General features: G+C 54.1%; 10 protein-coding genes across 10 annotated transcripts; 5 read left to right on the top strand and 5 right to left on the bottom strand.

The window, feature by feature from the left end:
* Positions 1-374: 374 nt before the first annotated feature.
* Positions 375-1,344, bottom strand: CORC01_12264 (hydrolase; the record flags this gene model as incomplete). Its single annotated transcript, XM_022623885.1, has 2 exons — positions 375-1,211; positions 1,279-1,344. 2 exons carry the CDS (start codon positions 1,342-1,344, stop codon positions 375-377), a joined length of 903 nt encoding a protein of 300 aa, XP_022469572.1.
* Positions 1,345-2,095: 751 nt separating this feature from the next.
* CORC01_12265 (ABC transporter) lies at positions 2,096-4,495 on the bottom strand (the record flags this gene model as incomplete). Its single annotated transcript, XM_022623886.1, has 1 exon — positions 2,096-4,495. One exon carries the CDS (start codon positions 4,493-4,495, stop codon positions 2,096-2,098), a length of 2,400 nt encoding a protein of 799 aa, XP_022469573.1.
* Positions 4,496-5,338: 843 nt separating this feature from the next.
* CORC01_12266 (uncharacterized protein) lies at positions 5,339-6,787 on the bottom strand (the record flags this gene model as incomplete). The annotated part of the gene is made up of 4 exons (XM_022623887.1): positions 5,339-6,189; positions 6,240-6,440; positions 6,526-6,617; positions 6,690-6,787. 4 exons carry the CDS (start codon positions 6,785-6,787, stop codon positions 5,339-5,341), a joined length of 1,242 nt encoding a protein of 413 aa, XP_022469574.1.
* Positions 6,788-7,977: 1,190 nt separating this feature from the next.
* Positions 7,978-8,819, top strand: CORC01_12267 (clathrin light chain; the record flags this gene model as incomplete). Its single annotated transcript, XM_022623888.1, has 3 exons — positions 7,978-8,020; positions 8,076-8,299; positions 8,355-8,819. The coding sequence occupies 3 exons, from the start codon at positions 7,978-7,980 to the stop codon at positions 8,817-8,819; spliced, it is 732 nt and encodes a 243-aa protein (XP_022469575.1).
* A 350-nt stretch (positions 8,820-9,169) lies between these two features.
* CORC01_12268 (uncharacterized protein) lies at positions 9,170-9,624 on the bottom strand (the record flags this gene model as incomplete). Its single annotated transcript, XM_022623889.1, has 4 exons — positions 9,170-9,231; positions 9,284-9,344; positions 9,411-9,495; positions 9,620-9,624. The coding sequence occupies 4 exons, from the start codon at positions 9,622-9,624 to the stop codon at positions 9,170-9,172; spliced, it is 213 nt and encodes a 70-aa protein (XP_022469576.1).
* Positions 9,625-10,364: 740 nt separating this feature from the next.
* Positions 10,365-12,470, top strand: CORC01_12269 (pentatricopeptide repeat domain-containing protein; the record flags this gene model as incomplete). Its single annotated transcript, XM_022623890.1, has 1 exon — positions 10,365-12,470. One exon carries the CDS (start codon positions 10,365-10,367, stop codon positions 12,468-12,470), a length of 2,106 nt encoding a protein of 701 aa, XP_022469577.1.
* Positions 12,471-12,678: 208 nt separating this feature from the next.
* CORC01_12270 (SNARE domain-containing protein) lies at positions 12,679-13,918 on the bottom strand (the record flags this gene model as incomplete). Its single annotated transcript, XM_022623891.1, has 3 exons — positions 12,679-13,160; positions 13,214-13,773; positions 13,896-13,918. 3 exons carry the CDS (start codon positions 13,916-13,918, stop codon positions 12,679-12,681), a joined length of 1,065 nt encoding a protein of 354 aa, XP_022469578.1.
* A 1,292-nt stretch (positions 13,919-15,210) lies between these two features.
* On the top strand, positions 15,211-16,212 carry CORC01_12271 (calmodulin; the record flags this gene model as incomplete). Its single annotated transcript, XM_022623892.1, has 7 exons — positions 15,211-15,213; positions 15,347-15,403; positions 15,485-15,500; positions 15,652-15,777; positions 15,849-15,919; positions 15,969-16,110; positions 16,178-16,212. 7 exons carry the CDS (start codon positions 15,211-15,213, stop codon positions 16,210-16,212), a joined length of 450 nt encoding a protein of 149 aa, XP_022469579.1.
* A 1,483-nt stretch (positions 16,213-17,695) lies between these two features.
* CORC01_12272 (uncharacterized protein) lies at positions 17,696-20,450 on the top strand (the record flags this gene model as incomplete). Its single annotated transcript, XM_022623893.1, has 5 exons — positions 17,696-17,705; positions 17,768-17,891; positions 17,957-18,145; positions 18,199-20,305; positions 20,364-20,450. 5 exons carry the CDS (start codon positions 17,696-17,698, stop codon positions 20,448-20,450), a joined length of 2,517 nt encoding a protein of 838 aa, XP_022469580.1.
* Positions 20,451-20,921: 471 nt separating this feature from the next.
* Positions 20,922-22,040, top strand: CORC01_12273 (NADH-cytochrome b-5 reductase; the record flags this gene model as incomplete). Its single annotated transcript, XM_022623894.1, has 3 exons — positions 20,922-20,990; positions 21,055-21,147; positions 21,285-22,040. 3 exons carry the CDS (start codon positions 20,922-20,924, stop codon positions 22,038-22,040), a joined length of 918 nt encoding a protein of 305 aa, XP_022469581.1.
* Positions 22,041-22,313: the final 273 nt, after the last annotated feature.

Raw genomic sequence — 22,313 nt, forward strand, 5'->3', positions numbered from 1 at the left:
TTATGAAATTAGAAACTGCGAGGGATTTTGAATATCGATACCAGTATGGCAAGCTTATACATTAATCCCAATTAGAATCGCATATCGGTGCCTGTGGTATCCCTTCGTCTCTGGCCAACCGTTTGACCCCGAGCAAGGGGCCTTGGCGTACGAGCTTGGCTGACCTCTCGAAATGTAAATGAATCGAAGGCCGCAGCAATCAGAATATCATCGTGGCATTCGATTCACGAAAGCAAGCAGTTTTGCATTTGGCAGCGTTCGCGGTCTCGGCCACCACCAGACCACAGGCACAAGAGGTATTCCCCAACCCAATTCAAGATACAAATACGGATACATAGACCAGAGGTATGGATGACGCGGGCCCGTCCAGTCTCCTACAACTTGGACTCGGGCTTCGCCGCGGGCTCCCCAGCCCTTTCGAGAATCCAGTTCCCGACATCCTTGAAGAACTCGTCCTTGCACAGGTCCGCATGCAATTGGTGATACGCACCCTCGTACGGCTTGTGGTGACCGTCGTCGATGCTCTGCGCGCCGAGCCACTTCTTGCTGGCGTTGAAGCACGTCGTCTTATCCTCCGTGCCGTGCCCCAGCCATAGGCTCTTAACATTCTTGCTCAGCTTCAGCTTATTCTGCGCCAGCTGGTCTGTTCTCTCCAGCATGCCCGCGAGGCCCTCGAGCGTGCCCGTGTTGTGCATGAGGTCGTCATCCCGGATGCTCTGCTGCGCCGCCGGGTCGCGGGTGAGGTTCTCGGCGGGGATATCGTTGACGAGTTGCTGCTTCGGCAGGACTTTGCTGGCGAGCTTGCCGAAGAAGACCTTGAGGAAACTCGGCTCCTCACCGGGCGTGAAGGCGATGAAGGGGCTCTCTAGCAGCCAACCGCGCACCTGGGCGACAAGGTCGTGGTACTGCGGATTGCTGGCCAACGCGAGGACCTGGCCGCCGCCCATGGAATGGCCCATGACGAAGACGGGCACGTCCGGGGACGGGAGCTTGTCGCGGATGAAGGCGGCTACGTCGGCGAGGACGCGCGACGTTGGGCCTGTAAGGCCCCTCTCGGCCGGCTTCGCGGCGCTGCGGCCCCATCCGCGCTGGTCCCAGCTGAAGACCTGGATGCCGCGGCCGGCGAGGTTGGGGAATAGTTCGTGGTATCGTCCCACGTGGTCACTGAAGCCGTGTACGAAGACAAGCTTGGCCTTGATGGGGCCCTCGGGCTGTGGTGCAGCGTCAGTACGCGGGGGTTTCTGGATGACGAAGGGAGTGAGTGGGTGGATCACTTACCGTCCACGTCGTGCTGTGTAGCTTCTGGCCATCCACCTCAAAGGTGCCCTCAGTTTGAGTGGCCATGATGACGACGATATTGCTGTGGGATTGGCGGCGTTATAGATGCAAGGCTAGCTGACGATACAGATATAAAGCGAATCCTCACGATGAACCACGGACTACGAAAAGTGATGAGGTGAGATGCTTTCACGTGTTATTGTTAGGATTTGATTCAAGACATCCAAGGTGGTGGTGGCGCTGTGTGGCACTGAAAGAGCTGACCTCCGCTTGCGGACAGGGGAGCTCGGAGCTCACTGTAAACTCCTTCTTCTCCCATGGAAGCTTCCGGCCTCCCGTGCGCTTTCCGCTCAGCAACCTGGGAATTCGCATGCCTGCCGACCTTTCGTTCGGAGCGGTGTCAGCTCGAACAATAGCAGTTCTGGAATGGACTTTGCCGGCCCCACAGGAATTCTTGAGTCGCAATACCTTATTTATAGTTCTTGAGTTTGGCAACCCATAGAGTACTTCGCACATCACACTCACATGCAGCTATTTGGTAATCAAACGCATTTGAAATATTGAATTTGGAACACCCCAGACGTCCACCAAGATCGAGCGGAGTTATTCTATGATGCTATTTAACCCATGAATAATTTGTAGTACACAAGCGGCAGCACGAGGTGCCCTGCGCCGGAGCAGTAAGTGATTCACCGTTGCTGCTGAATCGCTCCCTCGTCTGTAAGCAGCCTTTTTGATATGAAACACAAGAACAATACATAACCCCCCTTTCAAAAGCAATTCTACTCTTGTCCGGTGACGGAGTAGTATACGCTTTTCATCGCCGTGTCTCCTTCTCCCTAATCTCCTCCTGCGGCTGCTCCTCGGCCTCCTCTTCACCTTCCTCCCCCTCAAGGTCGGATTCGATTTCTTCTTCTTCTGTAATGTGAGCCCTATCGCTAGAGCGTGGGTCGGGAACGTCGCCGCCGCTCATTTGCCACTCCATGAGCTTGCTAAACGCGCTGTCCTTATCGGCCGACAGCTCCGTGTATTTGCCAATCTCAGCAACTCCGCCATTGTTGGAAAGGACAATAATCAGGTCAGAGCGCTTGATAGTCGACAGTCGGTGTGCGATGGAGATGGTCGTGTTTTTGCCCCTGAGAAGCGAGGCAAGTGCGGCGTTGACGAGCGTCTCAGACTCGGCGTCCAAGGCCGAGGTCGCCTCATCGAGGATGAGAATATCGGGATCCTTGATCAACGCTCGTGCGATGGCGATTCGCTGCTTCTGACCTCCCGACAGCTGCGAGCCTCTGGCTCCAACCTGCGTGTCCAAACCAGATGGAAGGTCACTGATAAAGTTGCAGTTGGCCTTTCGCGCGGCCGCGACGATTTCAGCTCGGCTAGCATTGGGCTTGCCGTATGATATGTTTTCAGCAATCGACCCGGAGAACAAAACCGGCTCTTGCGCGACCATACCAATGCGCCGCCGCAGTGACTTGACATTCATCTTGGAAATATCGACGCCGTTGATCGTAATAGAGCCAGAGATTGGATTGTAGAATCGCAACAGCAGACCGGCAACGGTCGATTTACCACCGCCGGAGGGTCCGACAACACAGACGTTGCTGCCCGAAGGAATCTCAAAATTCAAATCGTTGAAAATGTTGACAGCCGGTCGCGTAGGGTAGGCGAATGAAACGTTTGAGAACCGAATCGGGCCCTGTGCCGACTTCACTTTGAAACCGACTGTTTGTGAGATGCCGGGCTTTCGGTCTTGCAACTCGAACAAGCGGCTGGCAGCACCGACTCCCTTCATCAGCTCCGAGTAGAAGGACGAGAGACCGAAAAGACTAGATCCTGCGAAAGCCGTGTACATCATGAAAGATGTCAGATCTCCTAGCGTCATGGCGCCGTCGCGGACAAAGTTGCCGCCGACAACGAGCATGGCGAGGATGGTCATGTTACCAGCCCAGCCCGTTGAGGCGAAGAAAGTGGCAGCAATCGTTGATTCCTTCTTACCCAAAGCAAAAATCTTCTTGACTTGGTGATTGTAGCGACCGACCTCCTGGACCTCTCCCACGAACGCCTGGCTTGTTTTCACGTTGCCGAGGCGTTCTTCGGCAATCTTCGTCAAGGTACCCAGGTTCTTCTGAATTCCCTTGCTCACATTTCTGATTGCGCGTCCGTAAAAGAAGGCTCCAACTGCAACAGGCGGCAGCATGACGAGGAGAAGTCCAGTCAACTTCGGACTCAGCCAGACCATGACACAGAAGCCGGCCCCTCCACTAAAAAGAGCCCGTAGACCGTCGCTGATGTTCTGGGTGATGGACTTGCCAACGATGACAGTATCGGAGCTGAGTCGCGATATAAGGTCTCCAACTCGGTTCGCGTCGAAAAATTCGGCGTCCTGTACGTATGTTCGTCGATAGAGGGACGATCGCAGACGGGCGACAACCCTTTCGCCAACGATACGCAGAAGAATTACGCGTCCAAAGTTAGCCATGGCTCCGACGGTCAAGATGACACCCAAGGCTGTGAAGAACTGCGGCATGGTCAGGCCAAACAGGCGCGCGTCCTCGGCGGGGTCCTTGGTGGCCATGTCGAGGATTCTGCCGACGGAGAACGGAATAGACATGGTGACGCTGGACGAGATGACGAGGAAAACCATGGCGATTCCCAGCCACCGCAGCTCTGGCCGCGCGATTTTGATCAATCTCCAAATCTCAGAAAATCCGGCCTTGCCGCCTTGCGACTTGCCTTCCTTTGACAGCTTCGCACTGAGGTTGACCTGGGCAGCCTTAGCAGCCCTCTCGCTCTTTTGGAAGTCATCAGGTTGTTCGAGGTCTCGCGACTGCGGTTCGGTCTGCTTCACGACGTTATCTCCCTCACGCGTAGCCTGAGTTGGCGCCGCAGGATGAGAGTCTTGTCGCTTAGAAAACCCGTTCGAAGAATAGCGCAAGATCGCGATCGGTCCGGATAGTTGAGGCCTTTGAGAGGATGGGACAGGTCGTTGTTGCGCCAATCGATGGGTGGCAACAGAACACGCTGCAGATAATGATTGAACGGGCTTGGAGCTGAAGCTTCTAATCTGTGACAGGAGAGGATGTTGTAGGACTGGTGGTGTCGTCGAGGTCTTGCGAAGGCCGGGGAGGGTTGGCATCAGCGACGCCAATGTCGTCGGGCAGCTCCCGACGCGGTGCGGGAGCAGCACCGCGGAACGCACAACTCCCATAGCCATGGTAAATTTGGAAATGGGTTTATCTCATGGGAGGCGCATAGTCAGAAAGCGTTGAAGGAGGGAGCACCATCATACGAAGAAGCTCGACGGGTTGCGCATAAGTACAGCGACGGCTTAGGTAGGTAAGTGATTTTAGGAGAGGACCGGAAAGATACCGTCATCGGTTCGCGCTCGAAATTTACAGCGCTCAATGAACACATAGTAAGGTACCGTAGCCCGTACCCCGAGACGTGCTGACGGCGGACGCTGCTGTACCCCAGGGCCCCTCGGTGATAGTCGGCCCGATCATTTCTTTTCGCCGAATGCTCCAGGTTACTCCGCATTAGCCGAGGACGGAAGGGAACAACCGATACTATACGATTGACGAGTCGCCTGGGTCCAAGGAAATGTCACTACGCTGCCGTGGAAGAGGAAAAAAAACAAAGGATAAATCGAGTGGCTTTGTCAATTGCTTGTCCTGTTTTTTTGTGATCTCTAGTTTCCCAGCTTTCTTACATATACACACATGAGGCTGCAACAAATCTCGAGCCCTCTGAGTCCCAGCTTACTATGTAGACCGTGTCTACGATGAGACATCGCTGATCCTTCTCCCCTGTAGATGGCCAGTGCCATTGGGTTGTTGTTGCTTGCATCAAATTAGGGTTCCGAGTACAGATGCCGGAGTCCTGGCCCCTTCACGAACCCGCGAGCGACCGATCTTCGCAGCCGGTCATAGAAACCGGTGACGCCCCCGGCGTGCTTTCTAATATAGTACTACCTTCCCAATTACCCCAAAACGTCTCCAAGTCGTGCCTGCGGCGAAATGAGTAGCCGAAATGGTGTAGCCTGTAACAAACTGACCCTTCAAGCGCTACCGTTACTCTCCTTACGCAGCATCTCTGCCACGTCGGCATCGATTCCATCATCGCCCCCAAGATCAGGGAACTCGTCTCCATCGAGCCGGCGTCTCTTCTTCGCGCCGTTTGCCGAGACAGGGATGGATTGGTACTGCGAGGCAAGGGCTGACAACATTTCGATGCCTGACGCCGCCGGAGGCTGGAAACCTTGGCTCGATGCCGAACGGGCATGGTCCGCTTCTGTGTGGTGAGGAACAGGCGGCTCGTCGTGGACCGGAGGAGGTGTGAGTGCTTCCACTGACGGCGGTGTAAAGGCCTCCACGGCCGGGGGTGTCAGCGCCTCAACTTCTGGTCTCTCAGGTTCAGGAGTCTTGGACGCCCCGTTGCCGGGGGATTGCGAAGCCTCGTGTGTCGGAAGTCCACGCATAATCGCTTGCTCAATCTCACGTCTCTTCTCCTCCGTTTCCGCCTTGCGGGACATCAGCTCGGCATACTGTCTCTCGTCGGTCGCCAGCGCCTCCTGGCTCGCGCTGAGCATCTTCTCTAACTCGCCAATGAGGCCCTTCCTGGCCTTGACACATTCTGCGACAGCGCCCTCAGCACTGGCCAGGCTCTTAAGCAGACCATTTAGACGTGCAGCATACACGGGGGCGGACGGAACGGGTGTCGATGGGTCTGTGATCTTTTCGAAGTCCTGGTTGGCGGTGCTCACAGCCGTCTTAGTGGGAAGGTTGAGCTTCGAGACATTCGTATACGAGGTGACAAGCGGGGCGAGCTCTGTTGGGACAGAAGGACCACCACCGCCCATTCCAGGACCAGCGAAGGTTGGCTTGGCGGTTCCTCGGGCCTTATCGAGTTCTAGAGCACGCTCAGTACATGTTGCTACCATAGATGGGGAGAATGTATACCATCGATGCCGCGTTCGATAGCCTGTTGAACGGGCGGCTCGAAGATAAAGCGGTCTTTCCAAACGTCAATGACTCTTCTTAGCTTGTTCTGGATCTCAGCCGGCGCTCCCTTGTAGGCCAACGACGTTGCTTCAGCAATGACGGGGGAGAAGGCAACAAGGAAATCGTCCTTGTGTCGGGCCTTTGACTGCTGGGTGACCTCTGTGGATGTATTAGAATCATCATGGTGCAAATAGTTCATTGTCGGGAGCTAGACGATGAGTGTGCAATGCGTCAAGGTGCTTACCGTTTGCAAGATAAACCAAGCTCAATCTCTTGGTACTTGATGAATCCCGGAGACGCTGCATCCATAGTGCCACTGTGCGATCTGCATGTCGCCTGTGAAGCAGCCAAAGTCAGTTTCGATTGATGTGAGAGGTGTGTGAGTTGGAATTGAGCAGCTGGGCTTACTTGTGGAACATGATCCATTGTGCAGCAGTCGCAATGCTGTCATGGCTCTCATTCAGGGCCGACAGCTTTGCCAGTACCGCATCGTCGTTGTATGCCATGTTAGTCTGGCGTACCTTGGCTGTCGTGGGTAGATATTGTAGGAAACGGTCTTGTGACGTTGTCCGAAATGAGAAGGCGTACAATTGCTTCGAGTTGAAGCAAACACAACCTGGAGACCAAAGTTTCCCCCCTCCCCTTTCTTTTGATAAGAAGGCACAAAAGTAGCTGAAATTGAACGTTGGATGAGTATGGTTGTCCTGATGATGACTTAAGAGAACTTATTTTCGTAGTCAAAAGACTCCGAGGTGTTCAGTAGTGCTGGGAAAGGTCTCAAGCGATATCAATTCGGCAAGTTGATAAAAAAGGCGAAAGAGAGTGTGTGTGTGAGAGAATGCGTATGTGAGAGTGAAAGAGTGAGTGAGAGGGATAAAAAGAAGGAAGGAAGGAAGGTATGCAATCAATCAGTCAATGGAATCTCTAGGCCTTAAATCCCAGTAGCAAACACCTGACCTCCCAAAGTTGCTTCTGCACAGGTTCCAGTCCAATACATCTGGCAACACTCTTCCACAGAGGGCCAAAGAGTAAGACAGGTAGACCGCAAATCCTGGAGCAAGAAATTTTGTTTTGTGAGACGCAATGGCTGGCTTTGCTGCTGAGGAAACAGACGTTGATACGGGAGTCAGTTAACGGTGGTAGACCAGAATGAAAACAACGCTGATGGCTCAGACGTGGTCGCTCCTGCTCTCCCTATAGTGATAAGGTAACCTAGGTAGAAAATCATCTGGCAGTATCGAATATATGCATGTATCCATCCGGCTTTTCTCCCACCAGGTTCCCCAGCCACAAGGGGGCTGCTCAGACCATATGGGTGAGACATCACAAGAGGCGCATTCAATTAACCGGTGGAGACAGCTTTGAAGTGGATACCTGTTGCTGCGCACTGCACGGGCACGGTAATCGCCGCCAGACATCCCATCTCAGGTAAGGTAAGGTAGTCTCACCTGCTGTCCCTATCGCATATTCAAAGGACCTGACCTTCCATACATGACCTCGATTCACCCCTCCAAGCCTGCTTTCACGACTGCCTTTGAGCGCTTCCTGACAGAGAAATCATTTTAACGCCCCCGTCGTACAGCTTCGCTTTTTGGCTGGTTTCCATTTCAAACGGTTGACATTCGATCCCCAGCAGCCACGTCGACAACCCGTCTCTCTTTCCCATTTTTCAACAACGCATACACCAGGCATCAAAATGGCCCACAGATTCCCTTCGCTTGAGGACTTCGATTCGGGTGGTAGGTCATATGAGAGCGAATGTGTTTCTTTCCCAAGGCTGACAGCCGCATCCAGCCCAAACCGATATCAAAGACACCGGCGCCGAACCGTCTACCGACGACTTCCTTGCCCGAGAGAAGGCGCTTCTAGGTGATGATGCCGATCAATTTGCTACCAGTGGCGATGCCATCGCCTTCGGAGCTGGCGACGATGATCTCCTGGGCGGTGGAGGCAGCGGCAACGTCATCAGCGAGGAGTCGACATTCGAGTCGCAATTTCCAGACCTTGCCCAGAACGAGGTTCGTCATACCGCCCTCTCACCCCACGCACCGTCTAACAAATAAAAACATACAGCCTGTCAACTCTGGCCAGATTCCCGGCGCTGGTATCACCGCTACTCCTAGTGTAAACTACAACTCTGGCTATAGCGCCTTCGTCGAGGAGGAGGAGGAGCCCGCGGTCATCCGTGAGTGGCGCGAACAGCGAGATGCGCAGAACGAGAAGCGGGCACTGCAATTCGGCCAGCAGCGTGAGGAGACGATTAAGGAAGCCAGAGAGAACATTGACGATTTCTACAATAACTACAACGCAAAGAAGGAGAAGGGCATTGCTCAGACGCGCAAGGACGCCGAGCAGTTCCTGGCCAGCCGTGAAGATACCGTCTCCGGCGGCACAAGCTGGGAGAGAATCGCGAAGCTGGTTGATGTTAGCGGAAAGGGTTCCAAGGGCGGCGCCTCCGGTTCCGGCAAGGAGCGCTTCCGTGAGCTCCTCATCAGCCTGAAGAAGGACGAGAAGGCACCTGGAGCCAGCGGCTACTAGATGCTGTGAACGTATGGATGAGATGAGCGGCTGTCACCGTGCAGGAGCGTTGGATGCCGCGCAAGCATCTAGACTTTGACGCTACTTGCGGTGCCGATGCGCATGTGTATTCTAGATGGCCTTTACTGCTTAAAGGAAGGAGCGGGAAAAGGTTGGCCACTTGATAAATTTGACAGGCATAGTCAAAACGAACCCCCAAAATCGACGTCACTACACTGCCCAATTTGGTGAAGATGACATGGAGGAAGCCTGGCTCTTCTAATGCCAATTCGGTCTATTGATCGCCCTACGAATCATACAGTCCGGTCCCGAGCATTTCGCTGTGTGGTGGTATCCATCTCGAGCACCGTCTATTCCTTGCCGAAGTAGGTGTTGTAGCCGAGGACCTTGCGGCCCATGCCGTAGAAGGAGGCTACTGGATGTAAGTGTTCGTCCCGAGAAATCTTTGAGGAGCTACAGCATACCACCAAGAGATCCCCACAGAAGGATAACGTAGGGGGTCATGTACCAGCGGCTGCGAGGGTTCTGCGATGTCGAGTCAGCGTCCGTCCGTCGGCGCTGGCGCCAGTTGCGAAGGTCAATTGAACATACAATCTTCCAGACACGGGTGTGGTCCTTGTAAGCGGCCTGGTAGAACTTCTGGAGCTCAGGGACCTTGTTCTTCGCGTCGACGATACTATGTGGACGTTAGAAATGCCCTCGTATGATAATTGTTCCCGACTTCGACGCGGACAACCATTGGCGACGGCAGCGCTCCGTCAACCGTCGGCCAGTCTTGCGTCTGCTCCGAAGACACGTACCCCATTTTGATCGATTGAATTGCGGTATGCTTCAATTTTGTGGTGGTTTGCAGCTTCGAAGGCTTTCTCGTATGACGGCTTTGGAGGACGGACGGAGCAATCAGCAAGATGGGCTCATGCCTTGGGTGGGCCGAATGTCCCCGACTGACTCAGCAGGGCCCGCTTTCCAGCTCCCAGTCGACGAATGGGACCGAGCTCAATTCGGTTGACGGGTGGATTTGCTCGGGAACTTTTTGGCCCAAAAATGAACATCCTTCCAACTTGCAATTGCTAATTCCACCCTGCAGATTCAGCCTCGTGATGCAGCTTGCACCAGGACCTTAGCTTTGTTAGATGTGTCGGCTGCTATGCTTGATGCCCCGTCTCAACGCAATTGTGCTTTGGTGGTTCTTCACGCGGGGCAATGCAATTGGCCTCGCAATGCCTCTGTCACTTGAATAGAGCATGCCTCGGCCGGCGGCAATCACATCAAGGACTCGTCGCGATTCGACGAACAACAACAGCCCTGCCAAGAACTCCACGCAGAAGTTTCGTTAAGTCAGGTTCACCACCACGCGCTCCCAACTTTGATCCACGCGCATCTGGTCATTCAAGATGTAGCCCAACTTTCTTACACCCAGTTGTCGATATCCACGACTCGAGCAGCACAATCATCCACGCAGACATTGCGCCGAAACCCTCAGACGATCCGACTTTTAGATCGGGACCTGCCTTTTTCCAATCCCGAATAGCTCGAGGCCTACGAATGCAACGGAAACCCGATTTGAATACCCGCATTGACTCATCAGCAGCCACCTCGCCTCCCGATAAGTTGGATATTGGGCTGGGCGAAATAACAGAGAACGATGACGAGTCTTCACTCTGGCTCCACGTTCTCATCGCCGCAAAGAAAGAGCATGGGAGAGACGGTGTGCTTGCCGTCTGGGAGGCTGTGGAGCGGCGCAGGTCATTTAGGGACGTGACGAGCGAGGAAGCAAAATCCTTTTGGAGCGTCATTCTGGAAACTGTCCTTCACAACGAGGACGAGCTCAAGGACGTTGCGCTTTTTGCAGAGCGTCTGCTCCATGATCACTCCGCGCGGTGGCCGGCGTTGTACATAACGACAGTCACATACTGCCTACGGAATGGCCAGTACCGTCGAGCATTGCAGTGGCACATGCGCTTGATGCCGAACTTTGACCCCGGACAGGAAGCCTTCGGTGCCTTGCTGCGAGAATTTTCCGTGACCACCGAAGCCGATATGCAACAGATACTGCAAGCCCTATATTTTACAGCTATGCACCGCGGGCTATATAACGAACTTATTCCACTACTCTACGAGAACGGCCTCTCTCAACAATGCGTTGGATGGCGCAATGCGTTCATATATCACGACGATCTGCCCCCACCGACTACCGAGTCACAGCCATACCTAACGTTCCTTGCTCGCTATTATCCGACCGTTACTCTTGAACTGGAAGAGCAGGTGGTCATCGGCCTGAACTCCCCAGCGTATTGGAACGCCCAGGACGACTCACTGTGGGAGGCCATGCATGACACGCAGAGCAGTGGAAATGGACCGCCAGGAAGACAGCCCAGCGATACGCTTGGTGCGCGATGGTTTGCAAGCTCTTGGGTGCCGCTAGACTTTGCGATTCATGCTGTCCATGCCCTCGGGGTGCACCACATCGGGCCTCTATCTCTCCAGTCGATTGCCTTGCGCGAATCGACAGCTAAGGGAGTGGTGGCCCGGATTGAGCAGCTGCGGACGGTCAATATTGGCATTGGGCAATCAGCCTACGCGTGGGTGCTCAAACGATTTGCTGAGAACAACGAAGAGGAGTTGCTGTCGGACTTGCTGCACACCGATATACACCCAGACGTCTTTGACGACCCCTCCATGCTAGCTAGCATCCGTGACAAGGCCTTCGATGAGGGAGATTGGAAAACACATCGATTACTGCTGGCGGTCCAACCCGCAATGGTGGAAGATTCTGTTGACTCCACGTCGAATATCTTGTTGCACCATCTCCTGGATCAAGGCAGGTTCAAACAGGCCTTGGCTTTGCTTGATGAAATGCGAACGATGGACATCGAGGTCCATGCATCGACGATACAGCACATCTGTGCGAACCTTCTCGACCCTCTGCCATGGAACCCAAAGACTACCGCAAATAACCAGGAGGCTTTTACCACGGCCATTGCCTTTCTTACACGCCTGGCGCTGCTACAGAAGCCTCTACATTCGCGTTATTGGCAAAAGATACTCTTCGGACTGGGCAAATTCGGCCGCATCGACGTGTTGGAGGACATTAGCCATGGCATCCTGGGCACATATCAACATCTTTGTGTCTCCAAACCCGGGCTGCTGCCAGTCCACCAGCTAGATGCACCACCGTTGGGCGTGGAAAGCTCGACCAGAAACGTCCTTGTTCCAACCGACCTACCCATATCTCATGAGCAGCACCCAATGCGCCAGATCTTTGACAACCCCGCTCTGCACGCGGCTATTGTCCGTTGGGGATTCAAGGCGGGCCGGTCGCAAAGCCTCAATCGCTTGGCCGACATTTCGTCGGAGACGGAGGCTATGGGCGGGAGAGGACCCGCCCGGGGTGTGCGGTTCCTCGCGACACTGAATGAACGAGGCATTCCGTTCCGAACGTCTGTCGTCCAGGAGGAGGTCATCAGGTGCTTGGCTCGGATGTACCTGTCCCGGATTGATGGCGGGCCCAGGACGAAAACGGAATTGGCCCCGTTGAAAAGCATGCGGGAGTTGTTCAACAAGTCAGCTGGACGCAGACTATTGCCAGACGTTGCTGAGTTACGAGACCTCATGGCGGATGCAAGGGGAAGGCAGAGAAGAGGATTGTGACTGCCACGAGTGCAGTCTCTCCTGTAACACAATCCTGTGATAACAGTCACACCAAGGGCAGCAACATTGGATGATTAATTATCATTGCAGGTCGATGATGGATCCCATAATCGCTAGATATTGTTGTAAAATAAGAAACTCATACATTTAGTTTACAACCGTCATCTCTCATTGACGCCCTTTGGAAGCACAGTGTATCAACGCCAGCTCACTCGTCGCCTCCGCGCTTCTTGGGTTTAATGACCAACAAGATGATCATTCCTGCTATAATGAGGAGGAGAAGTAGAATAATCTTCCGCTTGGTGGTTTTCTTCTGATATCCGTCGGCGATCACAAGCTCTTTCTCGGCACCCTTGACGTCGGTGGCCATCCGCTCGACATTGTAGTCTATCCTGTCTAGCATGGTCCCTTGGTCGATGACCATGTTCTGCAAGTCGCGGAATATGTCGGCAAGCTCGATGATGCCCTGAGCAATGTCCTCGATCTCTCGCTCGCGTTGGATTATAGCCGCATCATTTGACTGTAGAAGCTTCTGCTGCGTTGCTTGAAGCATCGACTGCGAGAAGGATCTGTCGGCGTCCGACTCGACCATTGACGGATCCAGGTATGAGTTGAAGGGCTGTGGTGTTGATCCCCTTTCGCCTGGCACGCCTACGCCGACTGCGCCAAGACCGCTCATTCCACGCAGTTCTAACACTCTGTCAGCATGTCCTCCGCGACGTCTACGAGTTCAAGGCACTTACTTTTCAAGTACGCACTCTGTTTCTTTCTAAACATTGCGCTAGCCTCCTGCACCCGAGAAGCTAGTGATATCTGAATATTCTTCGCCATCGTCTCCTCTGCACTGGTTATCGTCCCAGAATGCTTCGAGTCCCTCACCATCTGCTCGACCCGCTGGATGCAACGATGGCAGTCGTGGAACCCTTTTGTGATCTGCTGCGTGAGCGTCTCAATCTCCCTCTCCTCGGCCTTCTTGGCATCCTCGTCGTTGAATCCTGGCAATACGTGTTTCTGGTGCAGGCGCTCGAGGGCCTGGCTCCTGGTGGCTATGTCGGCGAGCAGATCAGTGATCTCGTCGGATATGTCGGCCCAGCGCGGGGGTAAGAGGTCCATCTCTATCACGGCGTCGCCATCGTCTTCGAAGGCACCAGCCGAGAGGAGACCGCGCGTGTCGTCGTTGCCGCTAGCATAGCTGCTGTTCCCCGGGAAGACATCGCCGAAGCCGTTCCCACCGGCCGCGCTACCGCTGTACTTTGTCCGTTTTGTCGGATGGTGCGCGTACGACTGCCGATAGGAAATGTAGCTGCAGGTCGGCCGAAATGTCAGCGAAAAAGCAGGAACTTTTCCGTCTAGCCCCGTGAGCCAGCAATCATGGGGAAGAGAGAGGGTCAGGTAGGAAGAGCGCGAGCAAGGGCGGCTACGTACAGATTCGTGCGGTCTCGCCACATAGCGGTTGCCAGAGTTGGCCGCGATGGCGCTCCTCAGCCTGGTGTCCTTTGTCGCTCGCTGCGCGGGCCGCTCAGGGTCGCCGTCATGAACGAGAGGTAACAATTACGGAAGAGGACACCATTGGCGTGGGCGTGCACAAAGATGCAGCAACGAGGAATGGTGTGGAGGGCGGGCTCGGGGAGTTTATAAGGAAATGTACGTCAGATTAGGTAGATGGGTTAGTCGTGCCAAGGGCGGACTCGGTTCAGCTGTCTAAAAGGTCCAGGTCCGGTTCTCAGCTTCGGATCGTAGTTACTAAATAGCATAAGTTGGTGTGTGGTTGATTGAGGAGGTAGCCGAGTCGAGTCCTCAACAAAAGACAAGCACGAGTACGTAGGGCAGCTCTTGGATCACGAGTCAAAGTGATAGGATGAAGAGTTGAGGTGAGATACGTTGTGGTGGTTGATTATGCCGTGTAAAGATGCGCCGACAAGCTTGCATTAACACGCCGATGAATTGGACAGGTATCGCATGTCAGGATGGGAGCCATTTGGGACGGACGGATTGCGTCAGGTCTGCGGATTGAGCCGCGTGTGGGCCGCGCCAAATAGCTCCGTACTTCCCTACGTACTAAGGTATTGAAGCAATGTGCCTTCACTCCTGACGCGGCACTGCTCGATGTCAATTGGTGCATTGTCCAAGATTTCTTATGTCAGCTTTTCACGAATACTCAATTGAAGAATGGAAGGGACAGGACATACCTACATACCTTACGTACCTAGGCTGTTAGGTTGAGTGGACCAAGGCGTGACATGCTGCCTTCCTGGTTGCCACCTGGCACCTTATGTCTCCTTAATTTTCCTTCATTTAGGGTGCCTTGCTAGTTGGTAATGGAAGAAGGTACATAGCGACCCTGGGGTATTGGGCTGTCCCAAAATTGTCCCGGGTTGGTCTTGACGTGCTGAAAGATGAAGCCAAGGTACCTATTGGAAAGGCGCCCAGTGGTTCAGGATGTCTTCCATCCCTATTGGAAGTCAGCCACAGCCTGAGCATCCTGTCAGCTTCCACCCCTCGACACCCGCGGCCCCCTATCGCCCGACTTGCCCCCCCGTCTGCCCCATCTCTCCCCACGAGCTGCACACTACAGAAAAGCTCGACCCCCCGAAAGGCGTCCAGTGGCATCTAGTCTGGCCAAGACCTACGAATACTTTCGTTAACAACATCCAACCCAAACCCATACGGCTCCATTCGACGTGGACCGCTTGCAGAACCAGTACCCTATTCTTCCCACAAACCATCGCCAACATTCGTCATGGTTAGTTGACCAACTTTCCGAGCTCAATCTTCTATCCCGCATTCATGCTGCGTCTCGTGAGGTAACCCCGCGACTGAGGGGCTGCCGATGCTAATTTCGGCGAGCTGGACTGACCCGGCTACCTACAATCTAGGCTGACTCCCTCACCGAAGAGCAAGTTTCCGAGTTCAAGGAGGCCTTTTCTCTCTTTGTAAGTCACACCATGTCCTTGCGGACGTCTCACGATTTCCTCGTAACGTGATTTTGGACTTTAGCTGACCCGTCAATACAGGACAAGGACGGCGATGGTCAGTACCACCCCCCCTTTCTCTTTCTGTCGATCCCGAACTCCTACTCTTGCGACTTCTCGCGACCGCTTCGATACGAGACCAGCACTGGGACGTTGTCGAAACTTGGATATGTGGCTTCTAGAATACAAGGCTAAAAGAATACGAACAGGTCAAATCACAACCAAGGAACTTGGCACCGTCATGCGCTCCTTGGGACAGAACCCCTCCGAGTCGGAGCTTCAGGACATGATCAACGAGGTTGACGCCGACAACAACGGAACGATCGACTTTCCTGGTACGTTTACACCACAACTGTCAACCACCCACCCACACGGAATCGGCGCGCTGACGAGTGAACACCCTCAGAGTTCCTCACTATGATGGCCCGCAAGATGAAGGACACCGACTCCGAGGAGGAGATTCGTGAAGCTTTCAAGGTGAGAAGAGCTGGTGCAACGAAGTGTCGATCAATATTGACCAGAACAGGTCTTTGACCGCGACAACAACGGCTTCATCTCCGCCGCCGAGCTGCGCCATGTCATGACTTCGATCGGCGAGAAGCTCACGGACGATGAGGTTGATGAGATGATTCGTGAGGCTGACCAGGATGGTGACGGACGCATTGATTGTAAGGAAGCGATCTATGTGTTTTATTTCCCGCTGCCGTCGCCCAAGGTGCTAACAGGAGGCCGCAGACAACGAGTTCGTCCAACTCATGATGCAGAAGTAAGGTGTCAGGTTGGTCGAGCGGCTGTAGGTGGAACCCATTCACGGTGACATTGGCCGCGCAGCAATTTTTTTTTTCTTTGCGAAGAAAGACACGAACGGATTGCAAAGGGTCTAGGCTGGTCAGAAGGCATCCTTTTAGACCGTGGGAGTTGCCATAGGAGAATCACCAGCGAAAGGACGAGTTTGACATTCGGACGATTGGGGGGGAGGCTCTATGCATTCGTCTCGCTGCCAGCACGCTTGCCTGTTTCATATTCCCGTTCTATTACGATGCTTATTTAACGAACACGCTCTCCTACACCGACACTGACGCAAGACTTTTTTGAAGGATACGGGAGTTACGCTTAGAAGGGGATCTCCTCCAGGGCGGCGAATGCAAAAGTCAATCTACCCGCTGCGTTCATCAATTGGCAATGCAGAGCCTGAAGTTGCTTGAGATCTGATGCAAGGCGGATATCTCATGTTTGTGGCTTTTCCGCTTCAAGTGTCACATGCCGAATTATGATGCCACTTGCTGCGATTCCTGCTTTGGTTTAGTCTACCCGGCCTGACTGCAATTGCCTGGCAACCGGGCAAGTGTAAGCTTGTTCAAAAGAACATGGAGTCGTTATTGACGGACAAGTGGTCGTGAAATCATGGTACGCATACCCTATCCGTTACCCATGGCCTGGAATCTCTTGAATATTAGTGCCAGGCCAGCGGAGGAATCTAGCTTGGCAGGGCTGCGGGCACCGCTCCGATGCGCCCCTTCTAAACGCCCAAGTACGCATGAGTTCAAGCAACCCTCGGACTGCAAGCGGTTGTAACCGTCACCTTGCGTACTAAGATTTGGAACGTGTTGGTATAAAGTACGTGGTGTTGACAACAACCAGCATTATGCATCGCCGATGGCCCGCTTCTAAGAACAAACCTGCAAGCCATGGTGGAAAGACATTCATGGCAGTAGATGGAACGTGAATCGGGGGTAGCATGGACAAAACGTCGTCGACGGCTCATGAGTTCTCACAATAGGTAATGCGAGGTATCTGCGAGTCGAATCCCAGCCCACCAGACGGGATGGGATATGGAGGCCCGCTACAGCCCGAGGAACGGTACCCGGGACGCTGAAGGGCCCCTAAAGCCCCCCTACCTTAGGTATTGAAGGCTCGCCGGCCATGTCCCAAATTGGTTCACGCCTGAAATGTACGGCCAATTCCACATCGGCCCCACGCGAGCGACGGCGCTGCACCTCCAATGCGAGGCCACGGATGAATGTCGCTCGACCCGCCCGGGCTTGACATCCTTGGCCCCGTCTATCTGGTCTATTCGTCGGCCGTTAGCAAGTCTACCGCAACACGACCTTTAACGACATCTTCGATAATCGCGACTCGCCCTTTCGAGAGCTCTCGACGAGCTTGCAGGCCCCTCCGTGAACAGCCTCCTCTCTAGACACCAACTGTCTGCCCAAGGCCCTCCGCGGGCCCCCCTCTCCCCGGTTTCCCAACATGAGTTCTCGTGCGATTAAGCCCCTCTGTACCTGAGTCGGTGGCCTGGAGCTGACCTTGGTGACACTCCAGTGAAGCAGTTCATCCGCAACGTTCGTGCCGCCAAGACCATCGCCGACGAACGAGCCGTCATTCAGAAAGAGAGTGCCTCCATCCGAGCAAGTTTCAGAGAAGAGAGCGGCGACCACAGCGTGAGGTGCGCAATGGATTGTGATTCCGACGGAAACCCATTGCGGATCGGGGCTGACATTTAACCACCAGGCGGAACAATGTCGCCAAGCTCCTATACCTCTTCACCCTCGGTGAGAGAACACATTTCGGTCAAATCGAATGCCTGAAGCTGCTGGCCTCTCCCCGGTTCGCCGACAAGCGGCTGGGCCATCTAGCTACTAGTTTGTTGCTTGACGAAAACCAAGAGGTTCTGACGCTTGTGACGAACTCGCTACAAAAGTAAGCGCCATCAACACGCCTCGGCCATTGACACCAGCGCTGACGCACAATAGCGACCTCGCCCACTCGAACCAGTATGTTGTTGGTCTGGCCCTTTGCACGCTGGGTAACATTGCCTCAATCGAGATGTCGCGAGACCTCTTCCAGCAAGTCGAGGCCTGCGTCAACACATCGAACCCGTACATTCGAAGGAAAGCGGCCCTTTGTGCCATGCGGATATGTCGCAAAGTCCCAGACTTGAAAGAGCATTTCGTCGACAAGGTCAGCAACCTATTGGCCGACCGAAACCATGGCGTCCAGCTGTGCGGCCTGACCCTGGCGACTAGCTTCTGCGAGGCCGACGACGAGGAAGATGCCGACGGCGACGAAGACATTGTCGAGAAGTTCAAGCTGTTTGTACCAAACCTGGTCAAGACGCTGAAGGCGCTTGCAACCTCTGGATATGCTCCCGAGCATGATGTCACAGGTATTAGCGATCCGTTCGTGCAAGTCAAGATCCTCCGCTTCCTCAGGGCATTGGCCACGGGCGACGCACACGTGAGTGAGCAGATCAACGATATTCTGGCACAGGTTGCGACGAATACGGACTCCTCCAAGAACGTCGGAAACTCCATCTTGTACGAGGCAGTCCTCACAATTCTCGATATTGAGGCGGATTCTGGTCTTCGCGTGCTGGGTGTCAACATCCTGGGCAAGTTCCTGTCTAACCGGGACAACAATATCCGTTACGTTGCGCTCAACACCCTGATCAAGGTGGTTGCTATCGAGCCAAACGCTGTCCAGAGACACCGCAACACCATCTTGGAGTGCTTGAGAGACCCGGATATCAGTATCAGGAGGCGAGCGCTCGAACTGAGTTTTACACTTATCAACGAGAGCAACGTGCGGGTTCTGATTCGGGAGCTGCTTGCTTTCTTGGAAGTAGCAGACAACGAGTTTAAGCCCACCATGACTAGTCAAATAGGCATTGCTGCCGACAAATTCGCACCAAACAAGCGGTGGCACGTCGACACAATGCTGCGAGTATTGACGCTCGCCGGCAATTACGTCAAGGAGCCCATCATGTCATCCTTTATCCGACTGGTGGCCACTACTCCTGAATTGCAGACCTATGCAGTCCAGAAGCTTTATATCAATTTGAAGAAGGATATTACGCAGGAGAGTCTGACACAAGCCGGTGCGTGGTGTATCGGCGAGTACGGTGATGCTTTGCTGAGAGGTGGTCAATATGAAGAGGAGGAATTGGTACGGGAGGTCAAGCAGCACGAACTCATCGACTTATTCACGACCATTCTGAATAGCAACCATGCGACCCAAGTCTCGACCGAGTATATTGTTACGGCCTTAGTAAAATTGACGACAAGGCTGTCTGACCCTGCACAACTCGATCGAATCCGCCGGCTGCTTGAGGTCCACCAAACAAGTTTGGACGTTGAGGTCCAGCAAAGAGCTGTTGAGTACACCAACCTGTTTTCGTACGACCAGATTCGCTCTGGCGTTCTTGAGAAGATGCCGCCGCCTCAGATCAAGGAAGAATCTCGCGTGCTGGGCGCGGCGACAACCACGAAGAAGGCCAAGGCTGCCAACCGAAAATCCAGGGTCGTCAAGCCGACCGAGCAGGATCTTCTATTCGATCTTATGGACACTCCTCCAACAACAACACCTGCTGCCGGCGGCGCCTCTAACACCGACCTCCTGGCTGATATTCTGGGCGGTACCTCATCGCCTCCCACGTCGACCTCTCCTGGCCCCCAACAATCCCAGACAGCCTCTATCATGGACCTCTTCTCCCAAGGTTCTGCCCAGCCAATGGGCTCTCCCGCACCAGTCATGGGTGGCTCGAATATGGACTTGATGTCGTCCATGTCCGCAGCGGCAACCCCTCCGCCCCAGGCGCAGGCCGCTGCTCAGGCACCGGCAGGCCTTCCTGTCTATGATAACAATGGTCTTAATATCAGTTTCCAGATCCAGCGCAACGCCGAGGGTCTAGTCCAGGTCATCGGCCGGTTCAGAAACTCCGGTCCCGGCCCTCTTTCAAACGTGGGATTACAAGCAGCCGTTCCCAAGACGCAGAAGCTGCAGCTCATGGCCATTTCAAGCACGGATGTTGGACCTGGTGCCGAAGCCACCCAGAGAATGATTGTGTCTGGAGCTAAGGGCGTATGTTTCTTCATTCCTTGCTCTTGGTCTTTTTTTCACATTGCTAACGTACTTACAGCCGCTGCGACTGCGTCTGAGAATTGGATACGGGCATTCATCCGCCGGAGAAGTGATGGACCAGGTGAACTGGACCGAGCCGTCCTAATTTGGCACACGTCTTTTCGGGTGTGGCATGAACTTGAAGCTGGCTTGGGCTTGAATATCTATCATGACAAGACAAGCGTTCTTAACATAGAAAAATCTCAGAGGATGAAAGATTGGGCGCGAAAAAGCACAACGTCGTTGAAACCTCATGACCCTACCTAGTCTCGATTCGTGTTGAAAAGTGTGATCATGGTTTCGACGTGACTATTTCTACCTATCCATCATTGCGTTGCATTTCATGGCCCAGTGCGGGAGAACAAAATGTATGTATATACTGCACTAAGCTCTCCGACCTCGGTGCGGGCATCCATCTGACTTGCTGTGTCATCCACCCACCTCTCACAGCTGCGCCAGCATTGGTCCAAACAGATGAACCAACCGCACAGAGGCTCTCTCGCCTTCAAATTCGGTCGTTTTCCAAGTCCGCTCTCCCCGGTCCGATTCTGTGGTACCAGCTCGGCTCTATAAGATTATGGCTAAGGAGCCAGGCGAAACGTCGACGTCGCATGCCGAGCGCACGGCGGCTCAACCCCGGGATTCTGTAGGAAGCCAGCATATTCACCCGCGCCTTAGGCCGAAGCAGAAATTCTAATTATGGGAAGCAGAGATTGCATAGTGTTACACTGATCAGAGTCCATGCGGTAAACGAAGTTATTCGTCTTTTCCGGCTTGGCATCAAGGCGGGGTCGAGCATTGAGGTACGTGGCGTCACATTACCGCCTCCGGCCGTCACTGAAGAGGTTACACGGCGTCCCCTTTCCCAACAAAGATGTTAGAGCTATTCACTTTCTGAACTCTGGCCAAAATTCCAAAAATTACTCATTCTTTCGGCCAGTTTCTATCGGGCCAGTGGCTCGACACCTATGTCCCCGGCGTGCCCAAGGCAGGCGGCTTCACGCTCACCAGCCCGCCATCCAAGGCGTCGCTCCCCGCGTCAGCATACCTCGAGCTCGCGGTGCAAAAGTCGCCGTTGAACCCGTCAGCCGCCTGGCTATGGGACCAGCCTGTCGACGACGACGAGGACGGGCCCCAGGTGGTCCCCCGAAGAGAGAGACCCGAGCTCCAGGTCCGGGTCGGCGGGTCGTTCGTCTGGCCGCCTCAGGGTGTCGACCTCGCTACCCTCCGCCGTATCGTGTTCATTGCCGGCGGGGTCGGGGTAAACCCGTTGATGAGTATGTTAAGCCACCTGGCCGAAGTGAGATGCCCGTATGACGTCCAGTTCATGTACTCGACAAAGGCGCCCGATGACCTCGATTCCGAAAAGATTTTGTTCCTGGAGCGACTGGTAAGCATCTACGGCCGAGAGAAGGTCCGCGGTCAATTGAGGCTGTTCTTCACCAACGCCGGTCCCGAGTCCGAGTCCAAGCCCGAGTCGGTGCTGCATTTTAACGAGATGGACATCCCGTTCAAGAGACACCGTATGGCTTTGGATGATGTAGCGGATGCCGTGGGGCCCGTTACGGAACACGGATCTGCATTGGTATACATTTGCGGGGTACCGTCCATGACCGATGAGCTAGTAGAGAACCTCACGTCTAAGAGTGGATTCAACCTGAGACCTGAACGGGTCCTTTGCGAGAAGTGGTGGTGATTTCAGAGCTCAGCTTTTGTCTGCATTATATTCCCGGAGGCTTTTGAATCTGGACAACAAGCGATCGCTCAAATTAATCTCAATATCCCACCAACATTGTGCAAAGTTGAAACTCCAGCACGACCCCTCGCTCGTGGATATGTAAGAAGCACTGGTGTAAAGAATTAGCATGGAGTTGGGAAACACCCAAAGGAACCAAAGACCAAAAAAAAAGTGAGAAAGGAAATTTTATGGTATTTCTGGAACGAATGTGCCCACGGTTCATAGAGCTCC

Source organism: Colletotrichum orchidophilum (genome assembly GCF_001831195.1).
Source record: "Colletotrichum orchidophilum strain IMI 309357 chromosome Unknown Scaffold_148.1, whole genome shotgun sequence".
NCBI classification, from domain to species: domain Eukaryota; kingdom Fungi; phylum Ascomycota; class Sordariomycetes; order Glomerellales; family Glomerellaceae; genus Colletotrichum; species Colletotrichum orchidophilum.